We start from the raw sequence: 22,674 nt of genomic DNA on the forward strand, positions 1-22,674 counted from the left end.
TAGTCCAGAAAGCTGTAATGAAGGCTGTTCATACCACAGCTAATGGTCTGTTTGGGGAATAAAGCCTAATATTTCAAAATCCTTGTTTTGCTTCATGGAACATTACACCAACCTAATATATTTTCACCTTCTAGCTCAAGTCACTAAGATGTTAATATGTGTTCCTAGAGCTCCGCATTACATTTGCTACAATGTTTATATCTATGTGATATATGCCTTGTGGATATAGATTTATGGTTGGATTTTAAGCCTCTTTCAAATGGTATTTTGCAATTAAGCATTGTTTTTGGTATTTGAAAAACACAAAAGAGTTGCATTCTTAAGCACGTTTAAGTAGAAATCCCATTGGGTTAATCATAGAACTATGCAGAGGATCAGGCTGTGTGGCTTCTTCATAACAGCTTTGAGTCCTAGGAGAAGATCTGTTTAGTTGCAATTGTAAATGGGAACTGTGCAATTTGTTGTAGAATTTGAGCCAGAAAAACATTACATGTTTGTTTATGTGCAGTGCTCTTCTAGCTATGCAGGGTGAAGAAGGCATTCTTCATAGACAGATGGAGGGTCATTTCCAGCTGAAATGAAAACACAAATCACAAATTGGAATTGGCATGGCCTTTGCTTCTGTTCTTACTGTCCAACTTCATTCACTTTTTGATAGGCCCTTAGGGAGCAGAGGCTCATAGGCTCCACTTTTAGTAGGGTCTTTTAATTAATGCAGTAATTTGGTCGAGCAATAAATGTAGAGTGATGTTATAAAAAGCCAAATAATTAACCCTTCATGGGATTTTACACTGTTGCAAACCATTTGCGAACACCTTATCAAAGAATTTAAAGATCAGGAAATTCAACTTATTGATAATATGGTTTTCATCTTCCAAAATGGAGGGGAGGGAAGAGAAATGCACATTCTGTCAAGATGATCAGGAACTTGTTCAGTTTTGTGCCATGTTGTCCTTGAGAATTCATACGCATGGTATGTCTCCACTGTAGTGAGGTTTACTATTTTCAGGGGAGCAATGGTGTGCAAAGATGTGTCCTTTATTGCTGCCCTCCTGCCTGATTTGCAGGGAGGTGGGGGGATGGGTTAAGAAGACCATGCCTGATGCTTCCTTCCTGCCTCTTCCTTTGCTGTCTTGTAGCAGAGAAAGTACAGTATTTGCCTCTGCTTAGGTAGATTAGCTAGGATGGCAAATTGTATGCTCCTGGATGTAATAGTTTTCCAAGAGCTTAGAAACGTTTCAGGAATCTAACAGTTTTACTGTGAAATCATGTTTAAATTAACATGCTGCCTCATCAGTGCAAGAAAAAAAGTCAGGAAGCAAACATGCTGCAGGGGCAAGAATTTTTCCATGCAGGAAATCCTGCTGAAGCCTCTACAGTCTTAACATGTTTACCTGGGAGTGTCTTCCTGTAGGACAGGATGGCATCCTATGGCTCATGGGCCAGATCTGATCCACCACCTGAAATAATTTGGCCCATAGTCCCAAAAAGATATATCCACCTGTCCTGTAATGGTCCTAGAAAAGAATTTGTTTGTAATTCTCTCTCTATAAGGCTTACAGTGTAAGTAGACCAAGGGCAGAAGCTTCCTTAGAGCATCCATCTCTGGGCACAAGTCTCTCTGCACCATGCCTATCTCTTTTTTTCTAATCAGAAAAACCACTGGCCTAACTGGAAGGTTTACACACATGTACTGAATGCACATGCATTCTTACTATGGGCAGATCTGATATCTGGCCCCTATGCAGTAGGTTGCTGGCCCCTGTTGTAAAGGAAGACAAAGTGCAAAACATCTAGCAGTTAATGACAACACCCTTTGCTCTTGCTCTACTGATTACACTTAGAATAAACTGGAAAAGGTTGTCTCTACTACTCATGAACTAGGCCTAGGCAGAGGGAGACTGCCTTGGGGAAGACTCTCTCCTAGATTAATATCTCCACATTTGGAGAGAGTCCCCTTAGAACGCAAGGAATATGACCAGCTCCCGCAAGTGAAATTAGACCAGGCAGGTCAAACAGTTAAAATACAGGACCAGAGCCTGAAAAATTCAAACAATGGCAGCAACAGGATGCTGATCAATGAACAAAAGCCGAAGAAAGGGGCAAGTGGGTGGCAAAGACTGGCCTGGAGATTTAAAGTGTAAACAGAAACAAAATCCTTGGCATGGATAACTGAGGTACATTCCCTACCCTAAGCATTCATGTTGTTCCAGGATTCCGATCCCTACACCCAGGCACGCCTTTCACAAAGCAGCAGCTGCTTCCAACAATTGACCTGGGCAACAAACAAAAAGGGTGTGTGTCCCCCTTTTAATATAACCTGCTTTACCTAGGGGGTTGGAGTGGTCACCTGGTTTCTGAATCTCCTGTTCTTGGCTTCAGTTGGGCTTCATGGTTCAATGAGCTTCCTTCCATTAAAGTTTCTTTGTTTAATGGTGAAGGGGAAGGTAAATATGTTCATATTAAGAGAAGCATACCTAGATTATTGCTACTGCATCTGGAATGAGTTTTTTTAGAATGCTGAGACATCTTATAAGGAAGCCTCTTGGGGATTAAAAAGGACCTAAATAGGCCAAAAGAGAGAAAAATTTGCGCCATGGTTCCACCGAACACAGTGGGACTTATGAGTAAGGTGTATAGGACTAGGGTACAAGGATCTTGCCATGCGTTCCTGGCACGCTGACTGGTGAAAAGGATTAATCTACATAGATTTCCATTCAGGGATACAAATTCCAAATTGATTTTTTTAAAAAAGGCCATTGAAGTTTAATAAAACAAATACTTTTGTTTTCTCTATCCATTTGACTCAATAACCAATAAAGCACGGTGTAACTGAACATTCATTTTGTGACTTTATTTATTTATTGAGATAAACAAACCCAAGCTACCCATTTCAAAATCATGCTGTTCAAAAAGTTGAACCAGGGCTGTTGAAGGAGCTAAGGCAAACCAACAGAATGAGTGGTATTAAAGGGCAAAGAAAGAGATGTATGTCATCAGACATACTCAAATTTCTGAACATGTGCATTTTTATAATACACAAGATCCACTTAAAAAATCTTAATTGAGCTATGCACATGTATATTATGACACACATATTGATAGCTGGTTGATAACAGTACTTTTCACGCAGCTGATTGGTGCAAGTCAACATGCCCATAACTTCCAGCTTTAAATCATAAAGTTCTAGTTAAAAAAATATATATCCCAGTGTGAAATTCACAAAAACAAGACATTTCTAATGCATAATGAATAAATAACCTCTTTATTACAGTATTTTTAAAAAATCATTCTCATTGCTTGGGTTAGAATCTTTTTTAACTGGCAGAAATACTCCAAAATGTTTTTTTAGGCTGAGGAAGATTTGGATTGCAGTAGAGCAGTGGTTCCCAAACTTTTTCGACTGGTGGGTCCCTTAACCTACTGGGCCGTTGACTGTGACTTCCTATTAGGGCTACAATCCTATACATTGTATAGAGCAGCAGGTTTTTTATAAGGATTCCACAGCTCCCCTGGCTGGTTTCTGCAGCACCCTGGGAAGCCATGGCTCACAGTTTGAGAACCACTGGGGTAGGGTAAAGCTCTGCTTCCTTCTTTGCAAGTCATCACACTTTGATAGTCCAAGTCTCATTCTGCTGGATATACATGAGCCAGTCTGGTAAAGTCAAAAGGTGTTTCAGACTGGGAAGGAGGCCCAAATTCAAGTGTCTATTCGGTCAATGAAGCTTGTGGGGTGATCTTGAACCCAATACCTGCTTCAGACTCATCTAGCTGATGTGAAAGATAAAGGAAGGGATAACCTCTACGTCTGCTGCCTTGGAGGAAGGGCACAAACGCGATCTGATGGATAAATAAAATAGTGTGCATTGGTGAAATCTAAATATACATCCAACCTTGTTATATACTGACCTTTTATACACAGATTTGACTCAACACGGCCACTGCAAATGAGAAGGAATGTGCTGATCCCTGGAGAAGGGGGGAAAATCCATCCCTTTAAAATCACAGTTTAAAAAAAACAACTGCTTTTCTTTCTGTTACAGAGAGACAGTCATAAGAACATAAGAACAGCCCCACTGGATCAGGCTGTAGGCCCATCTAGTCCAGCTTCCAGCAGCCCACCAAATGCCCCAGGGAGCACCCCAGATAACAAGAGACCTGCATCCTGGTCATGCAAGCGATCATTCCATTCTTCAGCTGAGCCATGCAAATGCAGGGGGTCCTTTGCATTGTAATTGCTGCCTGTCTCTCTACAACAGAATGAAAAGTTGTTTTTAAACTAAATTGTAAAGGGACAAACTTTTAAAAATTTTTTAAACTGCTTTTATTTAACACATTTTATGGTATCAGCAGGGAGTCCCAGAATCAAACCTCTGTCGATGTCAAGACATGACCTTATTCCATTAGGAGCAACGGAGGGGCAAGAAACCTGGAAGTGGGTCTTTAAATCGATTTTTCCACTGTTTTTTTTAATCTATGGATTTTTTTAATCCACTAGGGGTTCTGGAACAGAACCCCAGTAGATAACAAGGAACAACCTGTATATGGTTATATATTAGAAACTCATTTCATTATGAGGCAAATAGATACTTGGTATAGATATGTATATAGTGACTTTTGTTAACATGAGCTACTGAACTATTGATTTCTGAATCCTATAAGTTTGCTTTTTATTAGATAATCTTTGCTGATGTTTTAAAAAGTATTATGCAACCAACAGTGCACCTGTTCATGCAGAAGTAAGTCTCACTGTGTTCAATGGGGCTTAGAAAATTGTGTATAGGATTACAACCCAGTATTATTGGACATATTGGATTGTATGGTAATTTTTCCTTCATGGAGGAAAGAGCTTTCTGTCAAGAAAGCAAGGCTTAGGATACACCAAACTCACTGATTAGTATCTGCATAAAGATTTCATGCAATATAGTGTATTGTGGCTTTTCACTCCCTTTCCTTTTTTCAGACACTGGCATACATCCATCAGAAAATGCGTGTAGAGTGATAATGGCACTCTGTTCTAATATTTTTCCACATGGCCTGTCTCACAGTACATTGTGCTTGCTTTTGCTGATTGTAACATTGTATTAATATCAGAAGTTGTATACATGAGAAGCAGCAAGTAAGATATTGCATCACACTTTTTTTTTTTCCTTCCTGAGTCTAAGAAAAATATAGACATGGTTGTGAAAATTGTGTCATGGTCTGTTTTGGCATAGGTAGAAGCTGCAGTGTGCTTATGTAACCAGAAAATATAGCTGTATATCATTGCCAAAGTCTAATTGAATGTACTTTGTAATTTGATGAGGTACAACAGAATATATGTTCTGGACACAAATATCCATACACTTTGGTTCTACATTCTGCATAATTTGCTGATTCAGATTGTGTAAATAATCTTTAGTGCAAGATGGAAACTTGATTGCTAGAGCAAAATTTTAAAATTTAGAGGTTCTTTAGAGAAGTAGCATTTTTTTTGCTATGAAATTGCAAAGAACGTGAATCTTTGAAATCAATTCTTGGTCTACTAGCTCAGTGTTGTCTACAGTGATCAGCAGTCACTCTTCAGGGATTCAGACAGCTCTACTTGTAGATTCCAGGGGTTGAAACAGGACCTTCTGGTGGTTAGAAATGAACTACCCCTGATGTGGAAAGAGTTGCTTCAGTGTGTTTGAAAGCAAAATTAGTCACAAGCGGTGCAAGGGGAGGGGGAAGGAGTGAATGAGCTGGAGAGCATTAGAACCACAGCATTAGTCAGCAGTTTCTGAATTTTGATCCACAATAGAAAAGATACCACAAGACATGGGAAATAGATGGAGGCAATTACAAATAGCCTTGTGATGGATGGTTGACATTGTTAGGGCCTCGAGTGTATGTCAGCGTGCAATGGTTTTGCATTCCCGTCACTGCCAGTGCTGTTGCTAAGGGCAACAGTCTGCTGAAGCCAATAAAAAGGAGAGGAAATGAGGGAACACTCAACCTTGGAGGAAGCTGTAGGTTATATGCTATAAATTATGTCGCACTTAGCAATATGCAGTATCAAAATTCTGGAAAGCTTTATGTAGCTGCCAGCAGGACCAAGTCAATCACAGTGTCTGTTTTTGCCATAAAGCACATATTATATAAATAAGCCTTGTACAAGCTTAAAGCACGCCATCCTCATTCCTTATTTATTATTGAGGAAGGGGGGAAAGGCAATGAAAGGTAGCAGAACCAAGTTCAAACAGTGCAGGTATTCATCTCTGTAGTAACATGGATTTCCTCTTTCCATTACTCTTTGGCAAAAGCATGTCAAACAGTCGAGCTGTTTGTGTTTTGTTAATAATCTCATGTAGTTCTTCACAAGCTGCTCAAAGCAGAAAGCAATATTAAGCTTTCAACATTGTGTGTTGGTTATAGATTTTCCCAAAATGCTGTGTAGACCTTGTACTTAGATGTTTGCACAGGAGATAGTAAATCTCTGTGGTTTGCTCCAGCCATAAATCTGTGTCCACAGCATCAGAATGCAGCCTTAAATGCCAGTGGTACATCTTCAGTGCACCTACAATCTGTTTGCAGGGCCTTCATCCATGGCTGAACATAGAACCTTGAGTTTTCGGAAGTCAGGCAGCTTTACGACCTGGAACTCCTCAACTATTGGATTGGACACATATCAGCATGCATTCAGAAGACTGATAGTAAGAAAGCAGCACCTTCATATTGCAGCAGTCAGCACTTAACTTGCCAAGACTCCAAACAGTGGATTCAGTTGAATCTCTATTCAATTGAAAAATAGGACATGTCTGCATCCAATGTTTATCACAGATCAATGACAAATTTGAAATCTGACATCTGCGAAATGCATCCATATGCAGAGTTAGATTTATCATAAAAGAACCTTGGAGGGTGATTGATAGGCAGCCACAATTCCTGAGGAAAAGCTGGAGTAGTCCTGACTATGTGTTCAATACAGGTGCCCAAACTGGCATATCAGTCATACAAGTCGTTTGGCTTTCTAGTGCATGGGCCACCTGCAGAGGCAGCCCCTTGGTTTCTTAACTTCCTGCCCATCAGCACAAGTGTTGGTTGAGTTGTGCTGGCCTGGACATGTGGTGAAGCAGCAGCATGTGTTACAGCCTGTATATATTGGTGCAGACCCACATACTCAATGCACCAAACTGACTACCTTGACACTGGGCACAATCCTAACCAGGTCTACTCAGAAGTAAGTCCTATTTTGTTCAGTGGGGCTTACTCTCAGGAAAGTGTGGTTAGGATTGCAGCCCTTGTGTGTAATTCCAAGTCCAATTAGGGAACAGAAGACTGGTAGTTTGTTGTGCCAGCACTGAAATATTTTTTGGGTGGCGGGGAGAGGGGGAGCAGTTGATGTTGTGCTGAAAAGATGTGAGTTCATTTTCAGAGTAGGCATACCCATGGATATATTTCACTTTTATGTCTATCAAACAGGATTCAAATGTCTTATTTCAAATTTCACACACACGCAAGCAAAACTTTAACCATACCTTAGCACATGCAATTTTTGACTTGATTTCTGATAGCTGCAACAGTGTACTAGACTGGCATATTAATGAAAAAAAATTAACTGGTCTGAAAAGAGGTAGTCATTACTCTGTTTGTGATATACTTGAGTGCTGCACCAATCCTTCCTTAACAGGAATCGACAGAAGTTAATGCAATTCAGAAAACATACCATGAAGCCATATTCATATCCTAGAGTGCAAAGTCTGTACCAGAAGGCAGCAGATTTCACTTTTATTATGCAATTGTCTTGAAATACCATTGGTTCTTTTCTTAGGGGTGCAAAGCAGCTTTAAGATGAATATTGAAAACAAAATTCTAAAAGAACCCAGATTACCATGCAGAAATTTTACCTTTATGTACGTTTCTGCCTGCAGAGCAATTCAATCGCATCACTAATATGGAATTCTTAAGCTGGAACAGGTTGATGTTTTTAAATGTAATAAAGTTCATTTTCCCCCTTAAATGTAGCAAAGATAGGCAATTCTAAAAGCCCTGATCAATCATATGAAGCTTTGTTGTAAAAAAAAAAAAAATACTTCTGTAGAATACAAAGCAGGCTTCTCTGAACATTCAAGCATAATAGAAGAAAAAAGGGGGTGAAAAGATCAACATCACAAGTGCAGGTATAACTGTTTCATATTTGCAAATGCTAGAGAGATGCAATCCCAGGTTGTTATAACAAACTATTCTTTTTTTCCCCAGCAGGGCCCTCGCAGATGCCTCACTCATTTTTTAAACTTCCGCTATTCTCTTTTACTCATTTCACTAAGCTGAAAGCTCCTGTTACGGCAATCCTTTTGTGGCCATCTTTTGTCAGTTTCATAGCAGCAGCTGAGATATAGTAAAGCTGACTGAATGCAGACTGCGCCAAGTCTTTTGGGTTACTGCAGATACCAGTGCAGTCTCATTGCAGATCCTCCCTTCTGACCAAGTTAGCTTCCAGGAAAACAGTTAACCATGGGCAGCCAAATCACGTTAGTTCAAATTAAGCATCTGTGATAGCATTTTGTTTTAAAAAATGATGAGACTAAGCTTCAGCCAGCCTTTCAGATGCTTCTTATCCTTGCAGCAGCAAACATTTGCAGGCTTAATTCATGTTCTCCTGAGACACAGTGAAGTTGGAAGAGGAGGATGCCATTGCTGCTGCGGCTGCCTGGGAAAGCAATGTTTTTTGATGCAGTTCCTCCCACCTCATTCTGTTGGCCACCACCGAATCCAGCATGGGCTTCAGTTTTCCATTCACTTTCACTAAAGCCTGGGAGAAAGCAAAAGAGTCACAAATCATTAATTCTCATCCACAGAGCATATTTGCTAAGTTCTTTTTGCTATGGGGGGGGGGGGGCTCCATGAAAGAAGGATCCCTCTCTGAAACCTTTGATATGAAGACTTTTGCTCATGCACACCACTCCAGAGTGCTAGGAGAAAAGTGTGGCAAAATCAGACTTTGGGGTCCTTGGAAAAGGAGGCTGGTGGTGATGTGCACTCTTTGGAAACGAGATCAAGTAAGCAAAATAAAGAACTTGTTTATCCTTCCAAAAACCAACAGCCCTTCACCTCCATGCAAATTCACTGACATCAAAATGAGGATAGAAGATGCACTTTCCACATTCAGTCAAGAATCTCTGCAGCCATTGCAAACTTAACTGAATGGGATAAGGCTGAATGGGATAAGGCTTGATGTATGGGTGGGAAGGAATGGACAGAGTATCCATGAAGGTTGGCTGGAAGGCCAGCACTGTCAGCCAAGCAGAACAGTCCCATAGTAAAGGGGAAAGAGGGGAAAGAGGTTCAGAACGAGGGGTAAAATCTTGCTTGCCAGGTTGCTTTCCCTGGGGACTGGGGATAAGAATAGGCCCTCAGTTTGGTTCTACTTGTCATAAGAGGCGACTAAACAGCCACCGGGTAGATGGGACTCGTTAGCCTGGGAAGGCAGCTCATCTGAGAGAAGGAAAACTCTGATTCCAAACCTCCACTGCCTTGTGGCTACATCCAGTTATAGAAAAGGCTTCAGGAGTCAACCTCGAGGCAAAATCTGCAGCCAGAGTCCCCGAGGCAGTTCATGGCTGAACACAGTCATGTTCTGGCAACTCTTGCGACGCTGCTGCAACCAACCATATTGGCCTCTGCCTTTCCATTGGACCATTTCAGCGACGTGGAGAGGGGGGATTTGCTGCATGGGAAACAGCCTATCCTCCATACCTACTCTACCCAGGCTTCACACACTAGAGAGGACACTCTGTTCCAGAACCACCATTCAGAGCGCGATACCATAGTCTTCCAAGACTGAAGGATGCCAACATGGATATTGACAATAATATCTGAATGGGGTTACATTCCCCTTACAAGAACAGGCGTGCAGCTTGGGAGTTCTCCTGGACTTTCAACTCTCTCTGGAGAACCAGATGACAGTAGTTGCTAGAAGTGCATCCACCCAGCTTATGTTGGTGCATCAACTGAAACCATACTTGAGCAGTTTGGACCTGGCTATGGTGACTCAAGCTTTATTAACCTCAAGACTGGACTACTGGAATGTGCTCTATGTGGGGCTACCCTCTAAAACAATTCAGAAACTGCAATAAGTGCAGAATGTGCCAGCCTGAGTGGTTATAGGGGCCAGACATTGTATCTTGGCTGGACCACTGCTTCAACAGCAACACTGGCTGCCCATTTGCTTCCAATTCCAGTTCAAGGTGCTAGTTCTAAACTTTAAGGCCCTCTATGATCTAGGTCCAGGCTACCTGAAGGATTGCCTCCTTCCACATATTCCAGTCCACCCTCGTAGGTCACCTGAGAGGGCTCTTCTACAAGTGCCAGCTTTGTCCCAAATGAGAGCGTGGCAGATCGGGGCTACCTGTTACTAAACTTCGTACTTGTTTTGAAGCTTTGACATGGGAAAGGCGACAGAAAGACAGACTCCCTTTGAAAGGTGTGTAAACCACAGAGCCATTGGCCAGAGTTTGTCCTCAAAGATCTTTACCTCAGCAGAGAGAAGCTTTGGCCACATACCTCTGAGAGCCTTATGCAAATACCTCACACCAGTCCCATAAATGGGATGTCAAGAAAACAAAGAGCCTTCCTGACCAGATGCAGTCATGCAGATTGCTATCTTAGCCAATTCAATCAAGAGAAAGACTGGAGGCTTTTGAGACCTTCTAGCAGTACCTTCCCCACCCACCTTCTTCCAAGAGTCCTCTTTTGTATGTGTCAGTATGGCAACCTCCTCAGCATTAAATAATGGTTGCCCTGCCACATGACTTGATTGACCCATTTGTTCCAGAAGATTAAAAATAAAGGTTTAAAGCTATCCACAGTGCCAGAGTGGCTGTGCCTGGCTACTCTGGGCTATGTTCAACTCCCCCATTGCCCTTCACTTTTTACCTGCCCTGCCCAATCAGGAGCCACCATTTCGATGCTCAGGAATCCTATAATTAGCACTGGTTTTTCCAGCTGAAGTGTATATCCACTTTATGCTGTGTTAAAGCACCCTTGAGTTGCTCTGGGTTGACTGGGTTATAACCAAGGGGTTTGTGCCCATGACTCTTCCCCTCTAAGACATCACTGTGCTTTCAGCAATCATTGGGAATTGGCTCCCTCTCCTTCACAGTGGCTCTTCCAAAATCAGCCTCCACAATCTGGTCAACTCCTCTCCCCATCTTTGTTTCTCCCTAGCTCCAAGAGGAGCACCAATTTTTTAGTTTCATATATTTATTTATTTTCAACAATTTATACTAAGCCTTTTTCTATCCCAATGCTAAAACTTAAAATGCTTACAATAATAAGATGGGGAAAAAACCATACAACATCACCAGACCATAATAATAACAATAATAACAATAATAAGCAATAGAAAAACATAGCAGCAAAATAACAATTAACAGCTACAAATCTTCAGAACAGGAAAGAAAACAAATCAAAGTGGAACAAAAAAGTCTTAACTACCCTTAACTACTCCAGCATAGAAGAATCTATCCCAGCTGGGAATGAATTCCATAGCCCTTGTGCCACAATAGAGAAAGCCCTTTTGCGAGTTCTGCCAACTGTATCTTCAAAGGTGACACCACCCATGTCACTTCTGGTTTTTCTGTGAAACCGAAAGTCACATGTTCTTAGCTCACAGCTCGGTCTGAGCCCAGCAGAGGCCGGGGGCAGATGTCCTTGGCCTCTGCTGGGCTCAGAAACCCCTCCGGAGGCGAGCGCATGGGGCCTGCGCAGAGGGGCCCAGACCCAATCCACAGAATCCTCAGATATGGGATGACTCTTTTATTTTCCTGGTACCAAGCTGGGAAAGGGATGTGTCACAACCAGTAGTTAAAAGCCCCTTAACTGTTTTTGGGATGCTTGGGTGTGTGTTAATACACATAACCCAGAGCAATATATATTAAAGAGCCTAGCAACTGGGGTATATACAGATTACCTAATAAGGATGAAGAAACTACATCAGATCCTCTTCATGACTGCCTAAGGCTATTAAAATTGAGTGAAAGAAATTGAGGAGGATATTTCCCTGATCTTTGATTTTCAGTCGTAAGTCAAGTGTAGGCAATTAATTCTATAGAATAGTGGTAAAATATATAGTAATTAAAAAACACCGCCATTTGTTATGCACATTAATCAGGTGACGTTTGGATTAGAAATACTCCAAAGGGTAGATTTTATGTACAGTGTATAAAATGTCTTTCTTCAGAGGTTCCTTTGATATTTAAGCCCTATTTGTGTATTTAGTACACTTTGGCTTTGGGACATAGCTTCACTCTTTTATTTAAACGCATGACTATAATTCCTATGGAAATTAGCTTTTTAAAAATAATTCCACTACCAAAGCATTACTCTCAGACTTTCTGGATACAAAGTACAGTATTTGGATTTTATATCTGCCTGATATGTAATTAAAAACTCATTTGATTACTATACATTTTGGCTCTCTTTTACTTATTAAATCCTTGTAATCAATTTTCTTTTATGAAGCTTCTGGGAAATTATCTCAAAAGTAACACATTTCTCTCCTCCCAGCACATTCCTTGAACATTTACTAAATTGCTTTCTTAGCACCTGCCCATATCTGAATTCAGCCACCAATTTAACCCTGAGCAACACATTCAGTCTTTGGCTTTAGAACAATTGAGGTTCTGCGCTTTTCACTCTTTATTGTACACACCAGGTTCTATGTTGCTGAATGTCAGTTGCTTGTACAACTCTGTTTTCTCTCATTCATTCCCTTCATAATTGATATTTCAAAGCTGATATCCAAAGCTGATATTTCAAAGCTGGCATGCAAAGCTAGTATTTTTTTAAAAAAAATATGAGTTTTAGTCTGACTTGGTCTCCAAATCTGACACTGCCTGCTTCTGAAAAAATAAAACCACATTAACAATCTTTTAATTACACAGTATGCTATACAACTGAATTTTTCTTCTTTTTTCCTCATGCAGTGCATGATCAGCACATGCAGAGCATAATAATAAAAGAACATTGGCAGAGTGGATTTAATGCTGGTCATGGCTCTCTACCCTTGTAGTTTCCTCATTGTCTCTACTCAATTTATTAGGGTGTTAGTTCATTTTAAAAAATGTACTTTGAATCTTTTACACTCCTTTACGCCTTCTAATCATTCAGGAACCAATGAGGTTCAGACAGCACATATTTTGTCTTCACAAGCAGTTCTAACCTTCTTCGGGACAGATTCATGCAAACAAATATAATGTGTAAATTGTATAATCACAAATATAGGAATTTGTTGATTGATTGATTGATTGATTGATTGATTGATTGATTGATTGATTTGCAGGCTTTCATGCCATAGCTGGAGACCTCCTCTCAGGAAACACAGGATCATAAGAAGAGCTCTGATGAAGGAGACATGAGGTTCATCATCAAGCATTCTGATTCCAGCCATGGCCAGCCAGATGCTTCTGGGAAACCCACACACAAGGCACAAAGTTCACAGCTTTCTGTCCTTATTTGCTTCCTGGCAAGTGGTATTCAAGAGCACACAGCCTCTGAACATTCAGGAACCAGTACAGCTGTGACGGTTATCTGGTCCCATCATGTTCACATCTCACATGTTAATTTGTCACATCCCTTTTTAGAGCTACCAAACCAGAGGCCAACACTGCATCTTGTGGAAACAAATTCCATAACTTACGGCCTAATCCTAACCAGAATTTTGCTGGTGTGCTGATGGGTTTACGACACCACGTGTAGCATGCTGATAGCTGCCATTTTAGGAGTGCTGCTGCAATTGGTGGCAGTGTGGGAAGATTGCCGCTGGACCAAGGAAAGTCCGATGGCAGCAGGGTGGAGTGGTGGTGGATGGGACATGGAGGAGATGGGGCAAGAATGGGGCAGTATTAGTTGGTGTGGCTCCATCAGCACATGGGGAGTTAGGTAGGATTGGGCTGCCTATTATGCACTGTGTAAAAAAGTGTTTTCTTTTTTCTGTCCTGAATTTACTGTTAATCCATTTCAATGGGTGACCTAGTAATATAAAAAAGAAAAATGTCTCTCTACTTTCTCCACACTGTTCATAATTTTACAAATCTGTTATAATGCCTGAAATGCTTTAGTCTTTCCTCATGAGGAAGGTGTTACAGCCCCTTGATTGTTTTGTGAGGTATCCACCATGACTCAAAGATTTCTTTCCCAAGTAGACCACAGCCAATTCAGATCACATCAGTGGATATGTAAATATGGATTCTTCAGATTTTTATTGATGCTAAACTTGGAGCTGTAACATGACACTGCAAAAATATTTAGCGGGGGGGGGGGGAAGAAATGGGACTATCCTAAAGATGGCACCATGCTGGGTGCAGCGGTGCTAAAGCTACTACAATTGCATCTTGTGGCCCCATAGCTGCTGCCAGAGGTCTCCTTGGGGGAAGGTTCCCTTTCCCGGGGAAAGCCCCAAGTCCAAGGGGGCCTCTCAAGTCTGTGTCAGCTATTTTCCCCAACATGGAGTTCAGGATCTGAGCAAGCAGGAACATCTCCCCCCTGCCACTTAGGTTGACATCACTGCCCGGAGTTTTTACCCAGCTCTGGGCAGCATCCAGTCGGTGCTGCTGGGCCAGCGCTGATTTGGTGCAGAGTGTTGCGGACATGCCTTATGGCATATTTGTGATACTCAGTGCCAGCCCTGGCCCAGGTCAGGATTGGGCCCTTAGACAGCAAACAGAACATGTTCCACTGCCCATAAACCAGTTCCAAACTGGTTCACTGGACAGTGTGTCTCCCAGTAAATAACGAACAGAACTTTCTGCTGCAATGTAGCTTTTTCTTCAGGGCTCCCATCCAAATATTGACCAGTTCTGAGCCTGTTTAATTCATGAGCTTTGACAAGATAACAGCACATGGTCATCTTTCTGCAGATCTAACACTTGTAAAGTGTGTATGTGCAATAAGACCATATAAATTCTTTTTTATTACTGAGCAGAGTATCAGAAAGCTGTAGGCCACAATGTTCACACTACTCAGTGATGTATCAAGTTCTAATGAATCATTTTTACTGTATAGGCAATTGAGAGAATCTAATGACTAGAAAATCTAGAGAGACATAAGGTGTACGCATGTGAAACTCTCACATAAGTTAATAGAGTCAAAGCTATATTCCAGCTTGTGTTTTGCTGACAAGGTTATTCCATGGAAAATACATAGATTTGTGTTTTTTTTTCAAATGACCCTGAAACTTTCTGAATTTAGATAAAACAAGATATTTTTCTCTTCCACACCTAGCATTTTTCTCCTTTTTAAATATTGAACAAGGCTGCAGTGGCGTCACTAGGATTCACATCACCTGGTGCGGAATGCCAGTGCGTCACCCCCCATGCAGTGGGCGGGGCAACACCCCAGGTGGTGGGCGTGGTGATGTACCATCATTCCATCCCCACTGGTTATTTGGCTGTACCTTTTGACAGAACAAAGATAGAACACATTCTGCATGAAATGACGCATTAATTGATATATAACATGATGGTATTATTCCTCCAAACTGTGATTTTGGTCACTAGTGGTGTCACCCGCCCCCAGGTGTCAACTTACTAATACCTTAGTGTTCGTGAACCTTGAGCAGTTCTCAAACTTTTAGCACTGGGACCCACTTTTTAGAATGACAATCTGTCCAATACCCACCAGAAATGATGTCATGGTGGAAGTGACATCATCAGGCAAATTAAAATAAATTATAAATAATTAAAGTAAAACAAATAAATAAGCAGAAGCCAGCCCTGGTCCACCAAGTGAATCTCCTCTGTAGCCTGCTTGCAATAACACCCCCCCTCCAAAAATCAGTAAGGTTTTCAACCCTACCCACTGCCCAGTTCAATTTAAGAACTTCTGTTTAAACCAATCACTGTCAGGATCCACCTGGCTTTGCAAGTCTCAAAAAAGTTCACCTTCTCAGCTGAAGCCTCTGTTTTGATCCTTTTTAGTGGGGAGGGGGCTGCCTTCTGGAGCACTTGTTTAGCTGCAGGTGCATAGGATCAGGACCATTCTGGTAGCCTTGCACTCTCCTTCACCTGATCTTCCACACCAGCCAAGGCATGTTTCCTTACTCGTGAGTAAACACAACTGCAAGGTTTAGTTTTGCTTTCCATAGAGCTCAATACATTCATCTGCTTGGAGGGAGGGACTTCCTTCTCAGGTGTTTTTGGGGGCTGAATTTATTGGATCAGGACCATTCTAGTGTCACTGGATTCCTCTCAGCCTGCCCTTTCTGATGGACTAAGGCAGGTTCGCCTACTCATGACTAAACGCACGATACGGCTCACTTTCACTTTCCATAGGGATCCATGCATTTTTTGCTCTCCAGTTTTTTGGCCATAAATTTTGATAGAAAGGTGATATTTCACTCTGGTCTTTTGCATTGCATTCTGCTCGAAATTCCACATCCAACGGTATATAATATGTTGGTGTTACTCCTAACCACTGCAATTTTAGCATGTCACCCCCAGTGCGCATCACCTGGTGCAGCCCGCCCCCCGCACCCCCTAGCAATGCCACTGCAAGGCTGCATGGATTGCTGTGAGTCCAGGCAACACAAACTCCAAATTATTGTTTATGGATGTTATCTCCATTTTTTCCTCTTATTTTAGACTTGTTTTAGAGCAATTTGTTCCCATGTGTTGGTACTGCAATGCTGTAGCCCATGTGTGACAAAGTCGTGTTGCGTTGCAGTTTTTTAGGGAGTTGTGGTTTTAGAATAAATCTGCAATCATTATCTATCTACTGTTCTCCAAGCCCTGCCTTTTTTCTAAAGCATGGGACTTCTCTGCTACTGTCATTCCATTGCTCATTAACTGTTGGGCCGATAGGCGTTGTAAACCTCTTGTGCAGTGGAAAATGAATAGATATATCCTTTTTTGCAGTCTCATACATGCAGTTCAGTCCAAATTTTTTCCATTAAATGTTTAAAGGCACAATCATATCCAACTTCCCAGCGCTGATGCAACCACAGTGCAGCCTCAAGGTAAGGGAACAAACATTTCTTTTGTTCCCCAATGGCATGGCTGCATCGATGCTACACTATTCTATGACTGAAGCTTCTATGTCTCAAGAAGGCCTCTGGCATTTTTGGATTAAAATGTGTCTAAGTTCAAGAATGGAGAGTTTATGCTATCATTTTTCTGCACCCTTCCCTGTCTTAGGTGCAGCTGACTGGTGAAATTAAAACCAAGGGACTGAAGCAGACCTGGACACCAAAATGGATCACTGCTCCCTTGAGAGTGGTTCACTTAATTTGGCTCAAGGCCAAACGTCAAACAGAATTAAATGAGCCCCGCTTGTTGTAGTTTAGCATTCATCTTCAAACAAATGCATACCCCTAAAAGTTATGTTGCTAAGAGAGAGAGAGAGCTGGATCTCCTGCTGACCATGTACCCAAATTATGTGGTGCCATGTTTATGAGGCAAACCAACATCTCATTACTTCTTATTATTTCATAAACAGGGAGCACCTGATCTAATAATTGTCTCTGCAAGCAGGAATGATGGCTTCCTATATTATATCCTTAAGTCACTTCCAGAGTTGTCCCGCCATAAATGGTTTGACTGTTGCAACCAATCAGCTTCTCCAATTTGCCTTTAGTCTCCTAACCAAAGAGATTTGGGCAAAACACAAGAGAACTCTACCCATTTATTTTCACAATTTCTTCCAAAGAGCAATCAATACTGGCTGCCTCACTATGAAATAGATTTTGAAAATCTATTCAGTCCATATCAGTCTTTGATCCTTAGTTAATTCTTTAGATACTTTCAGCTGGGAATTCACTGGCCAGATGTAGGTGGTGATTCTGGTTTGTTCAACACCTACTGGAAGCATTCCATCAATCATCATTTCTAGCCCTTTTCTGATGCAATGCAGTTTGTTCTTTGTCTTCCCTGAAAACTAAGCAGCTGTTAAATTATCCATTAATCTTCTTTTGGATTTGCTGCAAGTTGTTCTTCTTCTTTTTTTTTCCCAGTCTGAGAGTTTACCTTATTGGCCATCTTTTCAACTACATTTTACAGCTTCTCAAGTTCGTTTCTGCAGGTTCAAGTCTCTGTCCTTTTCAATGTACTGATCAGCTAATTTTGTTCTGTTATTTGGAAAGCTTGTTGCTGCTCAAGGAGCTCTAGCTACAGATGGTAAAAGATTAGCCACAAAGGTCCAGATCCTAACCAACCTTTCAGCACTGGCACAGCCGTGCCAATGGGACATGTAATTCATCCTGCAGTTGAGGGGCACTCACGGAGCTCTCCTTGAAGTAAGGGAATGTTTGTTCCCTTACCTCGGAACTGCATTGCCCTTATGTCAGTGCTGGAAAGGGGGTTAGGATTGCGCCCTAAGATGATAAGTCTTTCACCCATTCATTCTGCTCCTCAAGTGGCTCATGCCAAGCAATTTGTTTCAGCTCCAATACCACTTGAGCCCTTCACAGGGCCAAACTGGACACCCCTCTCTAATCATGCATTGTTGCTGGATGTGAGATTAGCTTTCTTTTCCAATTGCAAGAGGGGAGAACCATGAAATCTGGCAAAACAGTGGTGTTAGTATTTACCCCCCCCCCCCCATGTCAGATCCCAACAGTGGTCTTGTGAGTGGGCACTATTTTTTGGTTAAAAAGAAAATCAATGGAAAGTCAATGAAGTGTTTTTAAAATCCCAAAACAGTGGGGAGGAAGGGCTGTGATTGAGATAAAAACCATGCCTGGTGCAAAGTACTCACTCTTTTTGCACTCCAACTGTGATTTTGCCAAATATCATGGACAATGGCATAGCTAGTGGGGGGTGGGCCAAGCTTTCCCAGGTGTCACCCTCTGGGGAGTGACACCACTAGTGGGCAAGTTAATGAAAATCACAGTTCTTAGGAATAATACCATCATGTTATCTACCATTCAATGTGTAATTTACAGTAGAATGCAATGAAATAAACCGGATTGAAATGTCTCCATTCTATCAAATGCTATAGCCAAAAAAACCAGAAAACAAAAATACAACTGTCTTATGTATTTCCAAAACCTCAGAATGGACCAATGAGACTGCTTGTTTGAAGAGCCAATGAGATGTTACTATGACGCAGCACGGAACCAAGGTGTTAGTATGGTGACACCCTCAGGGGGTGACATCATTAGTGACCAAAATAATAGAAATCATGGTTTTTAGGAATAACACCATCACGTTATATATCACGCAATGTGTAATTTAACGCAGAATGTAATGAAACAAACCACACTGAAATACCTGTGACCAATAAGTCTGACTGTTCTAAGAACTAATAAGGTGTTACTATGAAATCAATAAGATACTATTACGAGTCAGCTCCCTTTTCCATATATCAGAGCTAATACGTGAACTCATAAGAACATAAGAACAGCCCCACTGGATCAGGCCATAGGCCCATCTAGTCCAGCTTCCTGTATCTCACAGCGGCCCACCAAATGCCCCAGGGAGCACACCAGATAACAAGAGACCTCATCCTGGTGCCCTCCCTTGCATCTGGCATTCTGACATAACCCATTTCTAAAATCAGGAGGTTGCGCATACACATCATGGCTTGTACCCCGTAATGGATTTTTCCTCCAGAAACTTGTCCAATCCCCTTTTAAAGGCATCTAGGGTAGACGCCAGCACCACATCCTGTGGCAAGGAGTTCCACAGACCAACCACACGCTCAGTAAAGAAATATTTTCTTTTGTCTGTCCTAACCCGCCCAAAACTCAATTTTAGTGGATGTCCCCTGGTTCGGGTATTATGTGAGAGTGTAAAGAGCATCTCCCTATCCACTCTGTCCATCCCCTGCATAATTTTGTATGTCTCAATCATGTCCCCCCTCAGGACATGATTTCTAGGCTGAAGAGGCCCAAACGCCGTAGCCTTTCCTCATAAGGAAGGTGCCCCAGCCCCGTAATCATCTTAGTCGCTCTCTTTTGCACCTTTTCCATTTCCACTATGTCTTTTTTGAGATGTGGCGACCAGAACCGGACACAATACTCCAGGTGTGGCCTTACCATAGATTTGTACAACGGCATTATAATACTAGCCGTTTTGTTCTCAATACCCTTCCTAATGATCCCTAGTATAGAATTGGCCTTCTTCACTGCCGCCACACATTGGGTCGACACTTTCATCGACCTGTCCACCACCACCCCAAGATCTCTCTCCTGATCTGTCACAGACAGCTCAGAACCCATCAGCCTATATCTAAAGTTTTGATTTTTTGCCCCAATGTGCATGACTTTACACTTACTGACATTGAAGCGCATCTGCCATTTTGCTGCCCATTCTGCCAGTCTGGAGAGATCCTTCTGGAGCTCCTCACAATCACTTCTGGTCTTCAACACTCGGAAAAGTTTGGTGTCGTCCGCAAACTTTGCCACCTCACTGCTCAACCCTGTCTCCAGGTCATTTATGAAGAGGTTGAAAAGCACCGGTCCCAGGACAGATCCTTGGGGCACACCGCTTTTCACCTCTCTCCATTGTGAAAATTGCCCATTGACACCCACTCTCTGCTTCCTGGCCTCCAACCAGCTCTCAATCCATGAGAGGACCTGTCCTCTAATTCCCTGACTGTGGAGTTTTTTCAGTAGCCTTTGGTGAGGGACCGTGTCAAACGCCTTCTGAAAGTCCAGATATATAATGTCCACAGGTTCTCCCAAATCCACATGCCTATTGACCTTTTCAAAGAATTCTATAAGGTTCGTGAGGCAAGACTTAGGCTTACAGAAGCCATGCTGACTCTCCCTCAGCAAGGCCTGTTCGACTATGTGTTTTGAGATCCTATCTTTGATGAGGCATTCCACCATCTTACCCGGTATGGATGTTAGGCTGACCGGCCTATAGTTTCCCGGGTCCCCCCTCTTTCCCTTTTTAAAAATAGGCGTGACATTTGCTATCCTCCAATCTTCTGGCACCGCGGCCGTTTTGAGGGACAAGTTGCATACCTTAGTCAAGAGATCTGCAACTTCATTCTTCAATTCCTTAATAACTCTTGGGTGGATGCCATCAGGGCCCGGTGACTTATTGATCTTTAATTTATCAATGAGGTCTGAAACATCTTCTCTTTTAACCTCTATCTGACTTAACTCCTCGGTCAGGAGGGGCCGTTCGGGCAGCGGTATCTGCCCGAGGTCTTCTGCCGTGAAGACAGATGCAAAGAACTCATTTAATTTCTCTGCCATCTCTAAGTCTCCTTTTATCTCCCCTTTCCCTCCCTCACCATCCAGAGGGCCAACCGCTTCTCTGGTGGGTTTCCTGCTTCTAACATATTTGAAGAAGCTTTTATTATTCCCCTTAATGTTGCCGGCCATGCGTTCCTCATAGTCTCGCTTGGCCTCCCGTATCACCTTCTTACATTTCTTTTGCCACAATTTATGTTCCTTTTTATTCTCCTCATTAGGGCAAGACTTCCTTGCCCTTCACAGCCTCTCTAACTTGGCTGGTTAGCCATGCGGGCACTCTCCTGGATTTAGTGGAACCCTTTTTCCTTTGCGGTATACACCTCTGCTGGGCCTCTATTACTGTTGTTTTAAGCAGCCTCCATGCACTCTGGAGAGATTGAACTCTTTTTACCCTCCCTTTCAACCTCCTTCTAACCAGCCTCCTCATTTGGGGGAAGTCTGCCCGTCGGAAGTCAAGGGTTTTTGTTAGAGATTTGCCTGGTATTCTTCCCCCAACGTGCATGTCAAAACGGATCGCAGCATGATCACTGTTCCCCAATGGCTATGGCTCAGTAACGTTTACATCTCTAACCAGGTCCTGCATACCGCACAATATTAAATCCAGAGTCACCTGTCCTCTGGTGGGCTCCGTGACTAGCTGATCTAAGCCACAATCATTTAGCACGTCAAGAAATCCGGTTTCCTTATCGTGACCAGAACACAAATTGACCCAGTCAATATGAGGATAATTGAAGTCCCCCATGATTACAACCCTGTCCCTCCTTGTCCTATTCAGTTGTGCAAATGTCATCTAGCTGGCCACTGTTTTTTGTTGGTTACTGACTGGTTGGATGACCTGTACTGTTCAAAAGTAAAATAAATAAAGTTAAGGGGGGGGTGACACCATCTTAGTGATGCCATTGGTGGGAAGATTGGGTGTCATAGGTCACTGGCTTAGATGACTTTTAAAGTGGATTCTAAACAGCCATGGTTGACTATAGTCTATCAGTGGTTATTAACCATGATGGCTACATTAAACCTTCAGATGCAGGGGCAGTATGGCACTGAGTATTATGTGTAGGGGAGTAATAACAGGAGAGGGCACTGAGGTTCATCGATTGTGGGGAAATATCCACTGCATTTATTTTCTGGCCATTATTATTATTCATTTCATGCCATAACTATCACTAACTCTCTGCCTCACCTACTTCACAGACTTGTTGTGAGGACAAAAGAAGGGGAGGAATCATGCACACCACCCTGAGCTCCTTAGAGGAAGGGCGGTATAAAAATGTGAAAAAATAAATACATTTTATCATGTGGTGCTTGTCAAAAATTTATGGGTCTTGGGCATCAAGTGACCTAGCTATGACACTGTTCACTAGTCCCTTTCTTGCTGTTTGGAAAGAATAGTGACCCCATATTCAGTGATGGTGAGCACTGGGTGCACATTAGTTTGACCTTTGTCTGGCAGTATGACAGCCAAGCCAAAGCATCACCCATGAAGAAATGTAAGGGAAAATGGGGAGGCA

At 42.2% G+C, this 22,674-nt stretch overlaps 1 protein-coding gene across 1 annotated transcript in view; it reads right to left on the reverse strand.

Moving 5' to 3' along the window:
• Nucleotides 1-8,605: 8,605 nt before the first annotated feature.
• PDE11A (phosphodiesterase 11A) overlaps nt 8,606-22,674 on the reverse strand; it is a 130,340-nt gene continuing 116,271 nt past the window's right edge. Inside the window, exon 18 of the mRNA XM_066635002.1 lies at nt 8,606-8,773. Coding sequence (XP_066491099.1) covers nt 8,606-8,773 — 168 coding nt within the window. The remainder of the gene's footprint in view (nt 8,774-22,674) is intronic.

The sequence above is a fragment of the Tiliqua scincoides genome, chromosome 1, assembly GCF_035046505.1.
Source record: "Tiliqua scincoides isolate rTilSci1 chromosome 1, rTilSci1.hap2, whole genome shotgun sequence".
Taxonomy (NCBI): domain Eukaryota; kingdom Metazoa; phylum Chordata; class Lepidosauria; order Squamata; family Scincidae; genus Tiliqua; species Tiliqua scincoides.